Consider the following 23147-nt stretch of genomic DNA (forward strand, 5'->3'; position numbering starts at 1 on the left):
GTGCCAGTGGTTGTACTAGTGCTAGTGCTAGTGCTAGTGCTAGTACTAGTACTAGTACTAGTGGTTGTACTAGTGCTAGTGCTAGTGCTAGTGCTAGTACTAGTACTAGTGCCAGTGGTTGTACTAGTGCTAGTACTAGTGCTAGTGCTAGCACTAGTACTCAGGCTAGTGCTAGTACTAGTGCTAGTGCCAGTGCTAGTACTAGTGCTAGTGCACGTGCACGTGCACGTGCGCTTCTTAACCCTTTCTTTGCCTGAAGCTCTTCAATCACCGTTAATACAAATAAATGACATGTGTAATATTGATGCAGGTTAGTTTTTGTAGGTTTTGGTTGTTTTTGAAGCAGGTTTATCTAAACCTCTGCCCTTTGGAAGCTAACGCTGTGAAGAACTGGACGACATCCTCACACAGATCAGTTAATAAATGCACTTATTGATCGCCGTTGTTGCTTAAAGTGCTTTTAATCAACTGTGCCATTTTTTCTATCGATCCTTTACACACAACAGGAAATGTGCTGGAAATGATGGATGATGCCATGAGCAGAGCTTTGAATAATCAGTGTTTGTATATTTATAGCTCAGGAGGCCCCTCAGATCACCGCTCTGATCCTTTTACGTCTGCAGTTTATTCACTACTTTCAGTGTAAAAATGTAAATCAGAAGTCGTCTGCCATCTGAATGAGCAAAGAAACACAGGAGGAGACGCGAAGGATGTGACTGAGTCAAATAAGAAGAGGTGGAAGAACAGAACAAAGACAAGGGGAGGTCGAAGTGTGTCGGTCACTGAGACGACAGACGGGATTAGTTTGTGATTTCACAACTGAAACTCAAACCGGCAGAAAGGAAGGAAACACTGGTTTCTGTCAGAAAAGAACATGTGTTTAAGAGGCTGAAGACATTTAAGACCCAGCAGACACTGTCCAGGACTAATGCTGTCCAGGAAAGGCTCATCAGCGCCCCCGCTGGTCCAACAGAAGACTACCTGCTCCAAAAAGGGACATGACTCTGACATTCACACCTGTGCCCCCCCCACCCCCCCATGACCCTTTATGAGTGAAGCCTTTATCCTTCAAAGGGGTCATATCAGCTGTTCCAGTGCATTCATGGCACTGTCCTCATCTGCATTTATTTAAGACCACAGACGGACGGTGGGACTGGGGAGTCCATGGGGGGGGGGGGGTTCAGTTCAAGATGATGCAGCCATGATTCTAACCCAACCCAACAGCCAGGATTATAGATTATTTAATATAACAGTGTAAGGGGACCTTTTATGGATTATTAAATATATTTAATATGTATCTAACCATTTCACATTTTCTTTGCAATTCAAAGAAAATGTGAAATGGTTCAATTATGGAATCGATTTATTAATATGCCAGATAATCGAATAACCCAAAAAGTATTTGGCTGGGGTAGGACAAGGTCCCCTTGGGCGGCAGAGGTCAGATCTGTCTTTGCAGAAGCACAACTACAGTATATATTCACAACAACCTTTCATGTAGTATTAATAAGGTCAGAGCTAACCTAATGTCTGCTTTTGAAGAAAACTGGGTGAATGGGATCCAGACTAAACCGAAGCTGCAGACATACATTCAACTAAAAAACACAGAAAACAGAGTTTTATGTCAGTGCCAAAGTGACCAGGAACCACAGGTCCCTAACGGCTCAGCTGCGAACAGGAATCCTTCCCTTGGCTTTAGAAACTGGGAGACTGACCCAAACCCCAGAAGAAAACAGACTTTGTGGACTGTGTGATTGGAGGGAAGTGGAAAATGAATCCCATGTTCTTTTGTATTGTCCTCTATATGACATGTTTATCCAAAATCCTGATCTGTTCTGGAGCAACTGATGAGGACCAGATGAAATGGTTTTTTAGTTCAAATGTATTTAAATTAACATTATTTGTTTGTAAAGCCTGGAAAAAGCAGCAGATGTGTTTGTTTAAACAGGTCAGTATTTTGTTTTGTTTATATTCTGTGTCTATCGTCTGGTATTTGATCTTTGGTTTGTATTTATGGTGTCTTCTAAACCCATGGAAGGGCTGGGCATGTCTGTATGTGAGACACAAGAATAGAAACATTCATTCATTCATATAACAGTATATGGGGACCTTTTGTGGATTATTAAACACATTAATGTAACAGTAAATGAGAACCTGAAGCATGAGTTCATGGTCCATGGGGTATTTCACTGTTTCATACCATTATTCAGGTGGTCTTCAGCGCCCCCCGCTGGTCCAACATAAGGCTATATATGTGCCTGAAAAAGGAAATTCACTGTTTTTCACTGTTGGTCACAATGTTTTTTGTTTTTTTTTTCATTCAAAAACTGTTCTCGATGAAGTCTGACACAATAATTCATGGTTTGTGGAGTATTTCAGAGTATTTCACAGCTTTTTTCAGTGGGTGGTCGGCGCCCTCCGGTGGTCTATAGTATCTGCTCCAAAACTGAAATTTCAGTCACCGTTTTTATTCACTTCTATGATATTTTTACTAAAAGTTAAGTGGAGCCAGGGTGGGTCTGGTTTAAATATATGGTTTAAATGGAGACTTTAAGGTTTAAATACAAATCTTTATTTGTTAAAACTGTACTAAACAGGAACAGGAATCATACACCGATCACATGCAACACTTACAGCAGGGTTCTCAAACTCCTGTTCTTTCAGGTTCCACATTCACCTGATTTGATCCGCAGTGGACCGAACCAGTAAAATAAGAACAGAATAACTGATAAATAATGACAACTGCAAATTGTTGTCTTTGTTTTCGTGCAAAAAAACCCATTAAATGATGAAAATACTTACTTTTATAAACTATCCAAACAAAAAAGATGTGAATAACCTGAAAAAACTGACATTTCTTCAGAAAAATCAGTGCAATTTTAACAATCTTCTGCCTCCACTTGTCATTTCTACATGTGCATTCTGGATCAGATCTACACACACTGTTGTTGGTCCATCAGTCTGGATGATGACCTTGACTTCAGTTGTTGTGGCTCCTGCAGTGGTTTTTCAGTCCTGTTTTTGCCCTGAAGTATCTGCCACAAAGACACTAAACACTGAGGAACAGGCAGAAAAGAGTTCAAACTGGACTGAATTTACTTCAGACATTTCAGGTTGTTCATATTTGTTCAGGTTATTGACATTTTATTGTTACAGGATGGTTTGTAAATGTAAGTATTTTCATAATTTAATGTTATTTTTTGCACTAAAACAAAGACAAACATTTGAAGTTGTCATTATTTATAAACATAGTGTATTTTTTTTTTTTTTTTTTTTACATCAAACTGAGAAGAAAATCTGCAGTCATGTTTTTTTTTGTGGGTTCTTCTGCTGTTACTATTTGACTGTAGATCAGATTGGTCTGGATGTGGAACCTGAACTAAAATCAGTTCCACAGCCTGGACTGTGGAATTTTTACACTTCATAAATTCATCCCACGGGCCGCATTGGAACCTTTGGTGGGACACATTTGGCCCCCGGGCCGCATGTTTGACACCTCTGACTGACAGAGTCTGTCCATTCACCAGTATTTTATTTTTACCACAAAAGAAACTGGATAATTATCTCTGACTCTTGACGTCAGTGGATCATTAATGCATTTCTACAGTTTGATGATTCAGCCGTTTTACAACAAACTGTGACTTTAACAACTCATAAAATGATCTTTTAAACCGACAAATGTGTAAATGATGAAATAATTCACATGGGATCAATATGATGAACATAAAGAAAACCTCCTCCTCCTCATCGCAGCATTGTCTTTAATCTCATCTGAAGAATAATTATAGAATAAATACAGTCTTGCTCTGAACTGCTCTAAAAAGCCACAGTAACTTATTACCAGTATTACTTACTCCCAGTATTTCTCTACTGGTGAAGCTTGCCTCTAACCAGTTCTGTCAAACTCATGTTAGTTCAGTTTAATCTGCAGTGGGCCGGACCAGTCAAATAATAACAGTGAAAAAAGGCAAATTATATTATGATCAGGTTTACATCTACAACGTTTCCTTAAAAATCTGAATAACATGAACTACTTGAATTGTCTTAAGAAAAACAAGTGCAATTTTAACAGTATTCTGCCTCGGTTTATCAGTTTATCATTTACACATGTGCGTTACAACTGAACAAAACATTTAGTAACAGGCAGAATACTGGTCAAATTACATTTACTTTTTTTTTCTGCATCAACAGGTTTATGTTTATGAGGGTATACAAGATTATAATTAATTATATTTTGCATAAATAAAGATATAAATAATCTAAAATAATTTAAAATAAAATCAATAGATATGTAATTATTGCTGGCATGGACACTCATAATCAGAACAAACATTTGGAGTCTAGGGCTGATGTTCAGAAACCTCTGGATGATGTGTGAACACCTGCAACACTTTCTGCATGAGGCCTAAAACCCTGTGGTGTGGAAGTGCCTGCAGAGCCCAGGCTGTGAGCTCCTGGGTGAGAAAAGACTGAGAAATCCTCCTCCAAAGCAGACAGTCCTCTGTTATAGTAAATACTTCTTTTCCAAATGCCTCTGTGCATTTACTTTTCTGAAGTCATTTCCGTTTGGTCATATTTGTTCAGGTTTTTTGTAAAAGTATAGTTTGGTAATGTCAACATTTTCATGTAATTTTACTTTTTTACACCAAAAATACACAAAGAGAGAATTTAGGGTTGTCATTATTTATAGGTTATTATGATAATATTTTACTGGTTCTGACCCACTTCAAATCTAATAGGACCGTATGTGTCTGTAGGTGGAACCTGAATTCAAATGATTTTGACACCATAGATCAGGGCTGTCAAACTCATTTTAGTTCAGGGTCCAAATTCAGCCAAATTTGGTCTGAAGTGGGCCGAGCCAGTAAAATTATAACATAATTCTATATAAATAAAGTCAACTCCAAACTTTCCTTACATGATGAAAATGTTTACATCTACAAACTGTCCTTTAAAACAATGTGAAGAACACGAACGACCTAAAATGTGTTAAGAAAAATAAGTGCAATTTTAACAATATTCTGCCTCATTTTATCATTGATGTCATGTTCATTACAACTTACAGATCCCAGTGGATCTGTAAATGCACTAAATATTCAGTAACAGGCAGAATATCATTAAAGTTACACTTATGTCTCTTCAGATATTTCTGGTTTTTCATATTTGTTCAGGACATTTACGTTTTCTGTGAAATCATAGCTTGTTTTAGTGTAAATACAGGAAAATTACATGAAAATATTTACATTTACAAAAAGAAAAAAATGGAGTTGTAAGTATTTGTAGGTTATTATGATAATGTTTTTCCTGGTCTGAATGTGGAATCTGAACCAAAATTTTCTGTGATCATCTTAAGTGTAATTTTTGCATTTCACAAATGCATCCCACGGGCCAGATTGGAACCTTTGGCGGGCCACATTTGGCCCCCGGGCCACATGTTTGACACCTGTGCAGTGAACTCATGGACGTCACATCTGATAAGTTCAGGGTCAGTTCTGTTCGCTGGAGAAGATGTTGTGTCTACAGAGGCTGAGAACTCACACTCCAACAGATGCACGACTACGACAACAATCAGAACACTTTGCGTGGCACGTTCTAGCAGCAAAGAGGTGGACTGACGGCTGGCAAGTCACGTCGACAGGTGAGGTCCAATCAGAAGACAGAGTCAGATGACGTTGCGAAGTCCAACCTATTGTTCGGGGTGGAGTCACCCAAGAAGATCCCAGCCGGTATTCGGGGCTCTTTGACTGGAGTTCCTGCAGGAGCTTCTGTCCACACAGACCAGCGCTGAGTTTTATATTTCACATGTGATCAGAATAAATTCTTAAACTGAGACCAAGCGCGTCCTGAACTCGGCTTTGGAGCTTCCAATCAACGAACACGAAAATCCTAACAAATCCAATCGGATTTTCATGCAAACTTAATTAATGAGCATTTGGAAAATGACGATGAAAATTATTAAATCTAAGTTAAATTGATGTAATTTCACAAAAACATTTGTGCTTGAATATGGAGGTTTTTGATCTAATGAACATCATCTAAAAATGAAGTGAACCAATGCTTGGAATATAAATAAAGGCATAAACAGTTATGGAATAAATACACCAAAGGCAGCTTTTAAAATATCAATCTTTTGTTGATTATATTTCATATCACATATTTCATTTTAATTTGAATAATTAAGATTCTGCACCTAATTTGACCTTTTTTTACTTAATGTATTTCATTGTGATATAATGTATGAGATTAATCATATTTTAATAACTTGTGTAATACCTCGTTTTAAATACGTTTTGTAATTTACTGTTTTTGTTTTCAAATTTAAAAAAAAACAAAACTAAAATGATCTAAAATCATTTAAGTAACTTTTAGAGACTTGATGAGATGAAATATTGTGGGACTTGCTCAAACCTACTTTCATGTTTGGTAAATATTCACCAAAGCTCAATAAACTTCCAGTTCTGAGCACTTTTTAGGGACTTTTTATTGATTTCAAATTGATTTCAAACTGATTTCAAATTGATTTAGCAGTTAGCGTTAGGGTTAGTAACATACAACGTCATTTTGTTATTAGTGAACATTGAAGTCATGTGACTGATCAGCTGACCGATCCCCGGCGTCTCCATGGTGACAGACGGTGTGGACGTAACAGGAGACCTGATCGTTCCTTCATCTGTGTTCTTGCAGAGTCTGGAATAACTGAGACATTCAGCAGCCTGAGGGCGGGGTTAAATAAAGTGCAAGCCCCTCCCCCTTTCATTGTTGACATCACTGAATCTCAGAGCTGTGAGAGCCAATCAGCTGCTGTTGATGTTTCCCTCCATCTTCCTGTTGGCAGGTGGAGAGGGTGGAGTCAGGGCCTAGGACAGGGACGGGGGCGGGGTCAGGAGTAAAGTGGGTGGGGTCTGGGTTTAGGGTGGGGTCGGTTTCAGGTACAGGGTCTGACCGTATCTCAGTTTTGTCATGTGACAGCTGCTGCTCTGTTTCTATGGTTACGTCACCCCTCGGAGCCCCCACCTGACCCCTAACCCCGGCGCCTCCCAACCAGCTCTGTCGCAGCCCCTCCTCTCTGTTCGTTGACCCCGCCTCCTTCCATGACGCTCCACTCCCTGCCCTCTTCATGTGGCCCCTCCCTCTGGCTGGGGCCGGCCTGTCTCTGCGGTTCTGATTGGCTGAAGTCCGCCTGTTCCTGTGGCTCTGATTGGCTCCGTGGTTCTGGATCCATTGCGCCCGCTGCAGAACCATCGCTGCCAGGTCCGAGTGAGACGATGTGCTGTCAATCAACCTCCTGCCCATGGCCAGGGGCCGGACGGGCAACGCCAGCCTCAGTCGCAGCCAGAAGCGTGAGCGCGGCGGTTCAGAGCGGCCTCCTCGCCACTTGATGGCGCTGACGGACGCCTGTCGCAGTTGCGCCGCCTCCACACACTGGAGTTTACTGACGGAGCGGTAAACCACGCTAACGATGGCGGCGCCGTGACCGTGATGAAGGTACAGACCCAGACGACACTCCAGCAGACTGAAGCTCTTCTCCACCAGGAAGTCGGGACTGACCACGAACACTAGGCGGCGACTCCGCTGCATCGAACGCAGGATGACGTCCGATAGGTCTGACAGAGGACAGACAGGACCAATCAGAAACAAGGGGGAGGGGCCAGAATAAAACCACAGCTCTTCAGTCACATTAGCAGCTCAACACATACCATTGTATTATTATAGATATTATTTATCTACGTATGGGTTAGAGTTATAGATATAGATCTAATAGATCTAATCTAATAGATCTAGTGACCACACCCACTTCATTCACCCTTTCATTCATACTGGTCACTCCAGTGGACAGTTATTCTACACATGTTCCCGTGTATATTTGTGGGTTCTGTTGTTTTAGTTCCATGTCAGCTGACACAGCGGATGCTTATGCACCATCCCATCCACTGACGTTCATACCATTACCATAACTCTGCTTTTCTACATAAAACCTGATCTGCAGTAACATGTTTGAGTGTAAATCAATTGTTAATTGTTATTAGACTGCAATTAACAGATTTCTAAATCAAAAAGTTTTTTTTTTTTTTTTTTTTGTATATTATCTCCATGAATTAACAACTAGTATTAGAGCATGTTAAAATGTGAGAAAACAGCATTGGTGGCATTAAAAATGTTATTATTTCATAGTTTTCACACAGTTTATCACTTTCTGATGATGGGTTTTAAATACATGTTTCTTTGCTTCAAAAATTAAATGCAAGGTGTCCAGCTGAGTGGACATTTTTGTAACTCCATGAAAAATAGGCTCATAAAAAAATTCAGTTGCATTGTTTTCATGCCTAAAGAGGAAAAAAAATCTCTCAAGAAAAACAATATTAATTTAAGTTCTCAGAATTCATGCATGAAAGGGTTAAAGGCATCAGCACATTTAGTCTTTATGACAAATCAGACTATGAAGATGTGCTTCTGTTTTAAAAGTTATTGATTAAAATAACTTTTCCTGTGGTTTATACAAATGCAATGTAAGTAATGTGGTTTACGTAGGATTCTGCTGGAGTCTGTGGGTCAGGATGTTAAGAGTCTGTTTTCGAACAGGTCTAAATGTAAAGTGTCATGAGACACTGACCCTAACCCCTGAACTTTGATTATGATGTGGCATTAGATAAATAAAATGGATCGATTATTGATTTGTAAATGTAAATGTCTGGTGACCAATGGGATATTTTGAGTGGTGATCATTTCCTGTCCATGAGTAGGATAAAAATGACAGTTTTCAAATCTTTGATGTAATTATATCCCCGAAATTACATTTCAGATGTAGAATGTTTTTACCCTAAACGCTGCTGGATCCGCCGCCGCCGGATCTCCTTGGTGTTTTGTCGATAACTAGGACAGATGTGGTTGGATTTCTTCTCCTTGATAACCACCTTAGTGGACCCCCCCAGTGGAAGTACCTACAGACTTCAGCTTCTATCAGTATTATCAGTCATCCACATGGGGGCGCTGTAGTTCAACATCAGTGTTTTTGGACATGAATCATCGATAATCGGCTGATTGAGATCAAATGTGCTTCATACTGATGTTCTTCCACATGTCCATGTTCTACCATCCAGAGTTCACATGGGCTCATTTTCATCCACTAGGTCACAGGTGTCAAACATGCTGCCCGAGGGCCAAATCCGGCCCGCCTAAGGGTCCAGTCTGGCCCTGGGCTGAATTTGTGAAATGCAAAAATTATACTGAGATATGAACAATCCTTTTAGTTCAGGTTCCACATTCAGACCAGTTCAATCTCAAATGGGTCGGATCAGTCAAATACGATCATAATAACATGTAAAAGACAAATCCAAATGTTTCTCTTTGTAAATGTAAATATTTTCATGTATTTACACTAAAACAAAGTCTAATTTTGCAAAAAATATGAATAACCTGAACAAATATGAACAACCTGAAATGTGTTAAGAGAAGTCAGAACAATTAACAATATTCTGTCTGTTATTACATGTTTTGTGTGTTTGTAGATCCACTGTGATCTGTAAGTTCTAATGTACATGTGGAAATGATAAACTGAGGCAGAATAGTGTTAAACTTGTACTTATTTTTTCAGTTTGTTCATGTTATTCACATCTTTTGAAAGGATAGTCTGTAGATGTAAACCTGTTCATAATGTAAATGAACTTTTTTTGCTCTAAAACATAGAGAAAAGTTTGGAGTTGACATAATTTCTATATTATTACCTTCACCAAGGAGGTTCTGTTTTTGTCGGCGTTGGTTTGTCTGTCTGTGTGCAAGATAACACATTTGGATGAACATTTCAGGAGATGTTGATACTGGCACAAGGAACAAATGATTAAATTTTGGTGGTGATCGGGGGTGGGGGGGCACAGGGGCCCACTGATCTGCCTTGGTGGAGGTCTGTGCTCCCTGAGTGCTTTTCTAGTTCTGTTATTATTTTACTGGTTCGGCCCACTTCGGATCAAATTTAGCTGAATCTGGCCCATGAACTAAAATGAGTTTGACACCCCTGCCCTAGGTGGAGTTTAGGGTTCAATGGGTTCATTGTTCTGACACGATCAGGTCCATGAAGCTCAGACTGAGTTCAGATCCACTGTCGAACAGTTCTGTTTCTTCATGCACTACCTTGAGTTTACGCGATGTCATATTTGGACACCAGGGGGTGTGTTTTTTCCAAATAGTTGGAGGAACTTCTGCTGAAAACCCTTTTTTTTGGACATTAAGGAAATAGTTGGCCGATCAAGTTCAAACTGGGTTCATATTGATCGTCCAACAAGTATCTAACATCTTTTCTGACATTATTCAGCAAATAATTATTACTTTCAGAGGTGAATTCCATGATAACGATCATCTCATGTTTGAGAATATTCTGAAAATATCAAATGAATGGTTATGAGTATTTCTATACAGTGTCACATTTTATATTAAATCTATCCACAATCCGCTTTATGACTAACAATGAAGTTGGCATCTTTTGTCTATTGTGTGGTTAATTTGCTTTATTCTATAGCAGAGGGTTGGGGGCATTTGGGGGAAACACCCTTGGATATACCAGGCATCATAACATGTTTTAATGTATATATAGATTATGTAGAATACAGTGTATTGATGAAAACTGATAGTATTAGACGGCAAATATGACGCTGAAGTGATCAATGCTCTATGTCGTATCTGGGTCAAGTTCACTTGGACTCAACGATGGACTCATGGGATTCATTGGCCAAAGGTCAGAGGTCACCTGCCGACAGAGAGTTGGTCCATGAGTTTCCTTATTTCAGAATAAAAAGGGGGGGGGGGGGGGGTGTCGATGGGCATTCACCTCCACTCAAGGATGACATAAGTACATTTTGATGCCAAAAAGGTCAAAGGTCACGGTAGTTGTGATCTCTGATAATGATGTAAAAACAGTGGACACATCAGACTGTAAATAGAAGAAGCCTCGTTTCAGTTTCAGTATAAAAGGACTCTTCATCCAGTCACTGACTCAGAGACTGGAATCCCTCTTCCACTGACCCTCAAACTGCGTGAATAGAACTTGCGCATAAAAATTTGCCAAATGGAAAAACGACAATTTTGCCAAAACTCTTGTCAAAAAGTTTTTGCGCTTGCAAGCAGTGGTTTTTCGTAGTTAAATTGGTATATTGTGCAAAGAAGAAGCGTTTAAACTAGGGATGCACCGATACCACTTTTTTCCAGACTGAGTACAAGTACAAGTACTTACATTTGAGTACTTGCTGATACCGAGTACCGATCCTAGTCTTTAATAATCCCATTCCAGTTGTTCGTTCCTTTTGTAAATGTGCTTTATTGTCGTTGTCATTAGTCGGACTGGAACAAAGTGCTGCTACTGACATTTAATGTGTTGGAATGAGTCGGTGCATCCCTAGTTGAACCCAAACGTGTGTATGTGTGGACACACCAGGAAACCCAAACATTTTAGAATTTAGTAGGAGATAGAGGGGGAACCAGCATTCTAGATTCAAAACAACACAGATTTATGTTCATGTTTATGGAAGGACTGACACTGACATCTACCAGAAGAAACTCATCAGCACAGCAGGGATTGAATGGAAAAACCAACAATACACACTTGTGTTTGGAACACATTTATATCAATATGGGGACAGTTTAGCTCAGATGTACAAAGGAAAAGGGATTAATGAACCCTTTAAAAAAACACAAATAGTCTATGAAAACATTTAACACTGATACATTAGTTTCATCACTAATGTGTGATGAATGTACAAGATATTTTTAGAATATTACAAAAATAAAATTCATCTCTAATATTTTTATAGAAAAATCTGTGTACATTTTATTGATCTGGATGCTTCACCTGTAGGTTTGTGACCATGAAGAATAGTTTAAAGCCAAATAACCACCTGGTTTCTTCAACTTTAACTTAGGACCAAGAGCTCGTATTAAACTCTATGTCTTTCATATGTGTAATACAAGTATAAATAGTAAAACTACTAAGGCGTTGACAAAACAGTAATGCTGATCTGTTGTGACTGAAACTGAGGGGCCTGGACCCCAAATCCAAGCCCATGTGGTCGTATCTTACAGTCGTAATACCTCCACTGACTTACACTGGTCTATGTTTATTTCCTCTGCCAAGGAGGTTCTGTTTTTGGCAGCATCTGTCTGTCTGTCTGTCTGTCTGTCTGTCTGTCTGTCTGTCTGTGTGTCTGTCTGTGTGTCTGTCTGTCTGTCTGTCTGTCTGTCTGTCTGTGTCTGTCTGTGTGTCTGTGTGTCTGTGTGTGTGTGTGTGTGTGTGTCTGTGTGTCTGTGTGTGTGTCTGTGTGTGTGTCTGTCTGTCTGTCTGTCTGTCTGTGTGTGTGTGTGTGTCTGTGTGTCTGTGTGTCTGTCTGTCTGTCTGTCTGTGTGTCTGTGTGTGTGTGTGTGTGTGTGTGTGTGTGTGTGTCTGTTTGTCTGTCTGTCTGTGTGTCTGTGTGTGTGTGTGTCTGTCTGTCTGTGTGTCTGTGTGTGTGTGTGTCTGTGTGTCTGTGTGTGTGTCTGTGTGTGTCTGTCTGTCTGTCTGTGTGTCTGTGTGTGTGTGTGTGTGTGTGTGTGTGTGTGTCTGTTTGTCTGTCTGTCTGTGTGTCTGTGTGTGTGTGTGTCTGTCTGTCTGTGTGTCTGTGTGTGTGTGTGTGTGTGTGTGTGTCTGTGTGTGTGTCTGTGTGTGTCTGTCTGTCTGTCTGTGTGTCTGTGTGTGTGTGTGTGTGTGTGTGTGTGTGTGTGTGTGTGTGTGTGTGTGTGTGTGTCTGTCTGTCTGTGTGTCTGTGTGTGTGTGTGTCTGTCTGTCTGTCTGTGTGTCTGTGTGCAAGATAACTCAAAAAGTTATGGGTGGATTTGGATGAAAATTTCAGGACATGTTGATACTGGCACAAGGAACAAATGGTTAAATTTTGGTGGTGATCGGGGGGGGGGGGGGATCTGCCTTGGTGGAGGTCTGCGCTCTCCGACTGCTGTTCTAGTTCATTCTGGTCTCATTGGTTTTATTTGGATTCTCTACGAAGTGTTTGGTCCATCTTTACTTGGAGTTTTCGGCTCAATCTGGACTTTCGGAAACTCGGACGACTGAATTCAACATGTTTTCATGACAAACAGCTCAACTTCACTTGGAGTTCATATGTTCCCCCAAAAACAGTAGAATGACAGTGAACTTTACTGTTTCCTGTTTGTAAGCTAGCCTTCAGCATTATCTCACCCATGAGCCATGGTAGGACTGCAGCTCCACCCTCTCTGCCCAAATATGGTAACATCTGGCCCAAAAAAGTGAATGGGAGACATGAGGACTGTTGCATCCACTAACAGATCCCTGCTCTGTAGAGTTTCAGACTCAGTAAAGCCTGGTTTGGTTCCTGTTAGGCTGGTTTTTTGTGGGTGGGTGGGGCTTAGACTGAACCCAGCCTTTTCAGCTGGTGTGTTTTTACAGGTAAAGGCTGATGCATTTTCTGCGTTGGTCCGGTTCTCGGTGGCGGTTTCATCGCCCTGCTACGCGGCGTAGTTGTAGACGTTTTCCGGGTGTTTGACGGTGTTGCTGATCAGTCCTGTCTGGGAGTTGGTGCTGTTCTGACTGCTGAGCCTCATCAGAGCTACGTCCTTACCACTGCCCCCCTCCTCCTTACTGTTGACCCTACGCACAGGTAACTCCACCCTCAGCCTCTTCCAGAAGTGGGACGTCAGGTCCTCGGATTTGTCCCCCTGCCAACGGACCAGGGCCAGGGCCACCCGGGCCCCTCGGAGCTCCCTGACCCAGCCCTGCCGCTGGAGCGGCCTGTACTGGACCAGGATTACCCGTAGGTGCCCCCCCAGCGCCATGCTGTCGATCCCAGCCTTCAGCTCCAGCAGGGCCTGGGAGCCCTGGGACGCATAACCTGGGCTCACCACCACCAGGAGGCGCCGACTACGGGCCACAAAACTCAGAGTCTCATCTGTGATGGCTGCAGGAAGAGATGGACCATAATGAACAAATGGATGGACGGATGGATGGATGGGTGGATGGATGGATGGGTAAAGGGGTGGGTGGGTAACTGGGTGGGTGGTGCAGTGTGTACTCACTCCCTCCAGGCAGACTGTCCCTGTCGAAGATACACACAGAATATCCGAGCTCGTTCTCCAGAACCCGGCGAAGCGTGGACAGAACAAACGTCTCCTCTTCGCTGTTCCTGGCGTACGAGATGTAGACGTCGAACTCCTTATCATCTGCACAAACACAAACACAAACACACGGCCGTCACACACCAGGGGTCTGGTTTTTTACACTCCTGTAAAGGTCACGTCTTCAACTGAACAGGAAACCAAACTGGAGTTACATCAATTCCCCCGATCAGTTTGAGATGATACGCAGGAAACGGTTGCGTTAGAATCTCACAGAAAACAACTTTATCTGATCTGACGAAGGACAGACTTTTCTGATGAATAAATGTGATGCATTAGTCGCCCGTTAGTTTTTAATCATTAGTTTCTGTTTCTCTAACAACGTTGACAACCTTCTGCAAACATGTACAGCAGTGTGTTTTATTCTGACTCATTTCCTGTCGACTGGGTTTGGATTTTGGACGACTGAAAACACTAAAGGGGTTTCCGTTACCCTCAGAAATGCACAAAATGTAAATTGCGCAATAGCAAACTGGTAATGGAAACACTGAAATGTTGCAAAAACTGTCAAAGATCGCAAAAAAGTTTTTCTGCTCTCACGAGGTGGTTTTTGAGATGTTTTGATATAGAAGGAGAGCACAAAAGTGTACATGTGGTCCGGGTGGTTTTGTCCCTGTTCATGTTCAAAGTTTAATAATCTAAATGCAGCCACAGATCAGCATTAACGCCACGAAATTTAGTGTCAGGATGTAAAAACTGAAGCAGTGAAGAAGGGAAAAAAAAACGTACTCTACGCTTTTATGACTTACCTTAGAAATGGTCCTTCATCCAGTTTGTGTTTTTTTAATTATACAAAAAGGTGCTAAAATCCCAGAAAACTGTTGCATCAGCATGACACTTATACTGCAGTAAGACACAGATGCACAGTAAAACAGAATCAAACCGAGAAGAAACCTGGCGATCCTGGCGTCATGTGTGTCACCCGTGTCGAGAGCTGGTACCTGTGTCAGGTGCCAGAACCTGTGTCGGGTGTTGTTACCTGTTCGGGTGTTGGTACCTGTGTTGGGTGTCGGTACCTGTGTCGGGTGTCGGTACCTGTGTCGGGTGCCGGAACCTGTGTCAGGTGTTGGTAGCTGTGTCGGGTATTGGTACCTGTGTCAGTACCTGTGTAGGGTGCTTGTACCTGTGTCAGGTATTGGTACCTGTGTCAGGTATTGGTACCTGTGTCGGGTGTTGGTACCTGTATGGCGTTCATCGGTGCCGAACCAGGAGCGATAGAGCAGCAGAAGCTCCAGCCAGAAGATGTGATAAACCACGAACAGAAGCAGCATGAGGACCAGAGTGACCCCGAGTCCACATCCCAGCTCGACCGACGGCAGCACCACTAACGACACACAAACACAGCCGGTTAACAACAGGCCCGCAGCCGTGGAAACGGGTGGAGGTGGAGGTGGGCGTCCGCTCACCCTCCACGTCCAGGCGAACTCGGCGCGTCTCAAAACCACGGCCGTTCTTGACGGAGCAGTTGAACTCTCTGTTCCTGTCGTCAGCCTGGAAGTCGTGGATGACCAGGACGCTCTCCTCCTGGCGGTCGCCGTAGTCGTACTTCACCTGCCTGAACATGTGCAGGTTTACGCTCAGCCTGAACTCAGCTGTGTTTCATTACTGGATCAGTGTCGTTTACTTTTATTTTACCTGGTTTTGACTTTGGAGAATCGACTGTCGTTGAGCTGCTCCACCGTCTTCCCGTCGACGGTCCACCAGATGTCCCAGGGTGAGTCCACATATGGGAACAGGCCTCTGCAGACCAGGCGCACCTCCTTATCTGTCAGTCATCATCATATTAAAACCCATCAGTCAATCTCCCATGAACACACACTGGAACTGTACAAATACAAACATGTCTGTTTGGCTCATTCCACATCAGATCCACCAGGTTCACTCTTACAGATACTCAACTAATGCTTTAGAGCAGAGGTCCCAAACATGCGGCCCGGGGGCCCAATCCGGCCCACCAAAGGGTCCAATCCGGCCCGTGGGATGAATTTGTGAAATGCAAAAATTACACTGAAGGTATTAACAATCAATAGTGTAAAAATCATTTTACATACACATATAAACCAAATAGATCTCAGTGGGGTCACACCAGAAAAATATTATCAAAAATTCTCTTGCTTCATATAAAGCACTGAATGGTTTAGGCCCAAAATCCATCAGAGACCTTCTAGTCCAGTATGAACCATCCAGACCACTCAGGTGGTCTGGTGCAGGTCTGCTCTGGGTTCAAAAGTCAGAACTAAACCTGGAGAATCAGCGTTCAGTTTCTATGCTCCGTAGATCTGGAACAAACTACCAGAAAATATCAGGTCTGCTGAGTCTGAGTTCTGTTCAGTCCAGGTTCCAGACTCAGCTGTTCACTGCTGCCTTTGACTAAAAGGACTCTGACTTTTTAAATTTTATATTCTTTTTCGAAACTCTGCACTGCAACTCTTACTTTAATATGAGTGTTTTTATATTTTTGGATTTTATGTGTTGTTTTCTTACTTGCAGTTTTTATCACCTTTAACATGTTTCTTTTCTAATGTTTTAAATGTGTTTCTTTTTCCCTGTCGTTGTATTTCAATGTCCTGTGTGAAGCACCTTGAAATGCCTTGTTGCTGAAATGTGCTATATAAATAAACTTGCCTTGCCTAATAACCTACAAATAATGACAACTGCAGATTTTATCTTTTAGTGTAAAAATGTAAAATTACATGAAAATGTTTACATTCACAAACTATCCTTTTACAAAAAAATGGGAATAACCTGAAGAAATATGAAAAACGTGAAATGTTTTGAGAAAAGTAAATGCAATTTTATCACTGTTCTACCTGTTACTAAATGTTTTGTGTTTTTCTAATTGTAATGTAAGTTGCAATGCACATGTGTAATGATAAACTGATGCAGAATATTGTTTAAATTGCACTTGTTTTTCTTCAGACAATTCAAATGGTTCACGTTATTCAGATTTTTAAGGAAACAATGTAGATATAAACATTGTCATAATGTAATTGGACTTTTTTCACTGGTATTATTTTACTGGTCCGGCCCACTGCAGATCAAATCGGGCTGAATGTGGAACTGAAGTGAAATGAGTTTGAGAGCCCTGCTTTAATGGAACACCTGTGCACCGTCGTCAGGTCAGTCTACGGAGGTGACCTGGGAAACTTTCCTGGAGTTGGGTGACTTCATACAGAAGGACCATTACATTAACTGCAGCTCTAGAGACATGCAACCACCAATCACAACACTCCCATAATCCCCTTTGACACTGCAACTCCAGTGTTCTGGCAGGAATCAAGAATTCCACGCCCACTTCTGGACTCCTGGGAAACCCACCCTGTAACAGAGGGTTTTGGCTGCTCATTGGTGTTTCCAGACAGCTCAGGAGCTTAAATACAGTCAGTGACTGGCAGCTGTAACGACTCATCACTGATCAGATTCAGTCACATGCGACTCTTCTGCTCCACTCCATAAATCTTATGCCGCGTTTCCACTACGTGGTATCGACTCAACTCGGCCTTTTTGCGTTTCCATTATGAAAAAGGACCTGGAATCTGGTACCTGGTTCTAGTTTTTTGGTATCACCTCCGCCGAGGTTCCAGGACTGGGGACCAGATACTAAAGGTGACACTGTGTAAACACTGCAGACCACTGACTGGTCAGAGAGTTGTGTCTGTGACCCGCCCTTTTACAAAAAACAGATGCAGAAGTGGACAGTAAATCTGTCAGTAGGTGAATCCACATGATGACAGTCTGTAAAACTACACCATGGTTTGTCCAGGAGGTTCAGACGTAAAAATTCAGCATGAGTTTGACCAGACAACACGCAACAAGCAAGTTTATCAGCAACTCTGAGCAGACGACACAGAAGGAACGCGCCGCATCACTATGACGACCAGGTACTGGAAAGTGGGTAGTATCCTGTAATGGAAACAGTGTCCAGGAACAGGAACTGGTGCCAGAGTTGAGTCGAGTCAGTTCCACGTAGTGGAAACGTGGCATTAAAAAAATGTCAACATCAGGTTCAACTTTACATTTAGTCTTTTGGTTCGGACTGAGAGGAGACAGCTGCACAGGGAAGGCGTCTGTTTGATTTTCTTTGATTTAATGGCATCAGTGACTGATCAGACACTTGAATCCTGGAGTTTTATTCCTGTGCTTGATTTGTGGTGCAGTTTTCAGAATAAAAACAAATGAATCACACTGGGTCTTAAATCCAGGCTGATAAAACTTGCTGTCGCTGCTAAAAATATGACTGAAGCAGAGTGTGCATGAAACACATTCATCAAAGTGAATGAACGACCGTGAGTGGTTGCATGTGCACGTACATGTGCGCGCGTCCGTCCACGTCGTTAAGGGCCCGTTCCCTTTTATGACGCCGCCTTCTGCAGCAGCCGCTAATTCTAAACGCACAATTAACTTTTCCAATGTTGAACCTCCTGCAGGAAAACCCATTTAAAGGCTGTTGGCAGACGAGCGCTGCCTCGATCACTGCCAACGTTCAACTGCAGGTGGACAACCATCAACAGACAGAACCCAGCGTCCAATCAGACGGAGGACAGGACAGACCCAAAAGCATGTGATCACAAAGTAGAATCTATACATTGGAATATAGAAAAACACCCAGACCCAGCTGGGATAAGGTATAAAATATAAAAACACCCAGACCCAGCTGGGATAAGGTATAAAATATAAAAACACCCAGACCCAGCTGGGATAAGGTATAAAATATAAAAACACCCAGACCCAGCTGGGATAAGGTATAAAATATAAAAACACCCAGACCCAGCTGGGATAAGGTATAAAATATAAAAACACCCAGACTCAGCTGGGATAAGGTATAAAATATAAAAACACCCAGACCCAGCTGGGATAAGGTATAAAATATAAAAACACCCAGACCCAGCTGGGATAAGGTATAAAATATAAAAACACCCAGACCCAGCTGGGATAAGGTATAAAATATAAAAACACCCAGACCCAGCTGGGATAAGGTATAAAATATAAAAACACCCAGACCCAGCTGGGATAAGGTATAAAATATAAAAACACCCAGACCCAGCTGGGATAAGGAATAAAGGCTGGGTACATACGTCAGATAGTTCACCTCAGATCACCATGAACTCATCCACTCTGTGTCCATCAGTCTGTGGACATATTTGGTTTAAATTATTATCTTTGTTTCCAAAACAAATTGTCGATTAATCCATTAATCATTAGTTGGTTGACTTTATCACTCAATTAATGATTAATTGATAAGTGGCAATTTTTCTGAGAACCTGAATTTCTCTTTCGATAGGGTCTATAAGAATAAAAGCTAAATATTGTTTATATACTTCATTAAAATCATGTCATATTCCTTAATGATTGGTTTATTGATCCATTGGATACAGAACAGACAATGACATTAATGGAGTAGAACTAAAGACATTCAACAGAGAAATAAAATAAAATAAATGGATCTGAAGAGGAGCAGTTTAGAAGAAATGGGCATTTCTGACTTTGCATCACTGACATGATGGAGCCAGATTTCAGCGGAGATGTCCGCCCCCCGCCACCCCACCCCCCTTCCCTTCCACTATTTTCACGTGTCCGCCAGGGTGACCACGGTCCATAATGTGGACATCCCAGTGTCCCGGATCAGGAGCCTGGAGGATGTTTTCAACTTGTGTCTCACTGACCGTGGACTAGACCAACGTCCAGGAAAAACGCTCCGATCTGATACCGACCCCACATTAATGCGTGTATTTATTCGGGGGTGCACCGCTCTCACAAACAGATGGGCCGGTCTGAGTTTGGCTCCACCATGTCCAGAAAGACATTCTAACTCGTTTTAAAAAGTGGTCACATACAGGGATAACAGTATATTGCAAGACACTGGATACAAACAACTTACCAACTTTTCAAACAATGCAAAAAATGTATAATTTGGAAAAAAAACCCAACTTTTTTAGGTATTTACAATTATGACAATATCTTTCTTCAAACATACTAAAAATGTGTAATTCAGAGACCAATGAGATAATTCAGCTAGTTTCACAAGCTTATTCTAAACAATATAAGTCTGTTATTTCTAAGCTCTGTCAAGGCCTGTTGAAAAGCAAAGGAAACTAAACAGATTATCTTAAAAAAAGATGGGAGAAAGAACTGAATACTGTTATATCATGTGAACAATGGGACAATATGTGTGAATCTGCTCCTTCTACCTCCTCTTCAGCCTACTGCCGAGAATTTTGTTGGAAAAATTTAGTATGGTTCTTTATAACGCCAAAACAACAGTTTAGTAGATACTTGAATGCTTCTGCTTGCTGGAGGGGTTTGGTTTGGTTTGGTTTATGTTCTGCATAACAAATGTTAAAATAACTAATAAAAATTAAGCGTCAGAAAAAAAGCCATTCTAACTCATCAACGCCATGATCCGATTCGATGACCGGCTATCCCAGCTGTGGCGTCGCAGAGCGAACAAACCGTCAGCCTTCGGACAGGATGTGGACAAGGGCAATTAACTGACAATTAATAATTTCATCGAGCAAATTCTTATTGACAATTAATTGATAGTCGATTAATTGTTTACATCCCTAGTCCCTACAGCTGTCAGTCTGTGGTTTTAATGTCGGTTCATGTGTGTTTTGTCTAATGAGGCGTTTATATGAACAACCTGAAATGTCTTAATATAAATCTGTGTAACTGTACCAACATTCTGTCTGATACTAAATGTTTCATGTATTTGTGGAACCTGAACTAAAATGAGTTGATAGCGCGTCCCTACGTCAAACCAGCAGCCGGACTCACCCTGTCGGACGATGAGGACCTTGTCTTTGGTGGGCTGGAGGATGCTGGGTACTTTGGGCAGGGAGTCGGGGTCTGACGGGGGACACAGGGGATTAGCCACAGCGCTAACGCTCATTGAACCCAAGGCTGAAGCGGTTGTTTGTTGTGTTTCAGACTCACAGATGCCGGTGATGTTGAGCATCCTGGTGAAGTTCAGGGTTTGTCCTCTCCTCTGGTACTGGACCCTGCAGTAATATAAACCCTGGTAGTGGTCCATCATCACATGGACCTGCAGACTCACGCCTTTCAGCTGACGGTCACTGCTGCCAAAAGGAAACTTGTTACAACCCTGAGAGGAAACACCAGAAAAGAGGAAACGTTAGTAGATGGACAAGAGGACACACCCATGGACGGACGCTTTAAGACAAGGGACAGCTGAGACTGAAATTCATTAAATCATGTCAGATTTTGGTTCAGTCAAATAGGGTCATTCCATCCCAAATCAACCAGATTTCAGAAAGTGCCCCACATGACCCCCTCAGAAAATTCTGAAAAAATTCACACTTGTTCACCTAACAGATAAACAAACACATCCAACATTTTAATGTCATATCCGTAATAGTTTGAAAATACTATAATACTTTGAAAATGTATGGGTTTTTTTTTTTAGAATTTTGCAAATTTGCTTTTGGTCCAACTTTGAGCAGCTCTGTGTCCTTAGGTATTCCATCCACACTGAAACTGAAACTGACTGTCTGGGCTGAAATCCCCCTGAAAAGACCATATTTGGCATCAAAATAATTGTAGGTTCCTTCATGTTTGGTCCATGAGGCCTTGAAATCAGGCCCAAAGGCTCATTCTTCAAATGTCCTCTCTCTTCAGGCTTGCACTGTGACAGAATGGATGAATGTAGAGACCAAATTTTTTTGCATGGACTCTTCTGGTCCAGATGCAACAATCTACTGCAAAAAGACCACATTTACATGAAAAGTGTTGCTGTGAGGCATTGAATAAAATGGGTTGATTTCAATTTTTCACAAAAATACTCTTTATGTGAGCACCCAAATGACCATGTGGCCAGTTAATGAAAAATTTGAAATTTTTACCATGTCGTCAGATATGTTTCAAGATGTTGTGCACAAAATTTTAGGTTTTTTAATATTTTTTTTACTGCATGACAATTTTTTTTTTTTCAAATTGTATCCAAACGTAGGTGTAAATGGCATTTTTAACAGTAGGATGGCATTGATTATTGCACTAGTTCTGATAGTACTGCAGATATTTGAACTAGGGGGTGGAACTGCAGGATGGTTCAGATAGAAGAATGACAGATTTCCCAGAACTGGTTCAGGTTGATGCTTGTAGTAGAGACTTCAGGGAAATTGGATGGAGCTGGTCAGCTGACCCAGTGTCACCAGGGTCAATGACAGAAATGGAGCTCAGATTTCCCACAATCACCAATTTTCAGAAAGCCTGTTTGTCTTGATCATGTCTTTCTGTGACATTCATCCTTTCAGATCAATCCAACAACACATTCTTCCTCCATGACGAATAAGTTTGTTCAGGATTATGAATAGAACTCCCAAAATTAGGCTGGAAAGCATCATAAAAATTCTGGGAAATCTGAGCTACATTTACTTCAAGATACTGTATCAATATTAAAAAGTACTGTATCGATATTTTTAGGTATTTATTCAAATGCAGACGTGGTGGAGGTTCATTTTTGTTTTTTTGTTTTTCAGACTCTTATTTCTATATTCACATGGGTATTTTGTTCTGTTGTTTGTTTACTACAAAAGTACTATTGTGATACTGCAGGTCATAAATGTAGTTTTTTGAAATTGATAACGCTAATTATGGATAATTTGGTCATCCTAAAAACACTTTTACCGTCTGAAAGAGGCAGACGTCTGTTTTTTAAATTGGGAATACACAAAAAAAATGTTCTGATGTTGGATGATTCATGGACTGAACACTATGTATTCTTTTCACAATCGAATACGAACATTTAAACGGGATCTTAAACTGTAATGTCTGTAAAACATTATTTATTTATGTATTTGTGTGTTTTTTGTTCTGGTAAAGCCGTATGTTAAAACTTTATTTATCCAAATGCTGCTCTATAAGTATTTCCAGGAAATAATCTTTTAAAATATGAAACAAAACAAAAAATATCACCTTGTTAACAATATTGTGATATATCGCGTCATATCGTATTGTGAATTGTATTG

The 23147-nt window shown here is 41.2% G+C and overlaps 2 protein-coding genes across 2 annotated transcripts in view; both read right to left on the minus strand.

The window, feature by feature from the left end:
* Window positions 1-5358: 5358 nt before the first annotated feature.
* LOC115416571 (uncharacterized) lies at window positions 5359-7666 on the minus strand. Its single transcript, XM_030130384.1, has one exon. The coding sequence runs from the start codon at window positions 7576-7578 to the stop codon at window positions 6766-6768; it is 813 nt and encodes a 270-aa protein (XP_029986244.1). The 5' UTR covers window positions 7579-7666; the 3' UTR covers window positions 5359-6765.
* A 5763-nt stretch (window positions 7667-13429) lies between these two features.
* LOC115416570 (interleukin-1 receptor accessory protein-like) overlaps window positions 13430-23147 on the minus strand; it is an 80199-nt gene continuing 70481 nt past the window's right edge. Inside the window, exons 6-12 of the mRNA XM_030130383.1 lie at window positions 21097-21265; window positions 20938-21009; window positions 15799-15928; window positions 15570-15718; window positions 15344-15487; window positions 14065-14208; window positions 13430-13946 (exon numbers count right to left, since the gene is read on the minus strand). Of these exons, the coding sequence (XP_029986243.1) occupies window positions 13498-13946; window positions 14065-14208; window positions 15344-15487; window positions 15570-15718; window positions 15799-15928; window positions 20938-21009; window positions 21097-21265 (1257 nt within the window). The 3' untranslated portion in view covers window positions 13430-13497. The remainder of the gene's footprint in view (window positions 13947-14064; window positions 14209-15343; window positions 15488-15569; window positions 15719-15798; window positions 15929-20937; window positions 21010-21096; window positions 21266-23147) is intronic.

This window comes from Sphaeramia orbicularis, unplaced genomic scaffold (genome assembly GCF_902148855.1).
Source record: "Sphaeramia orbicularis unplaced genomic scaffold, fSphaOr1.1, whole genome shotgun sequence".
Taxonomy (NCBI): Eukaryota; Metazoa; Chordata; class Actinopteri; order Kurtiformes; family Apogonidae; genus Sphaeramia; species Sphaeramia orbicularis.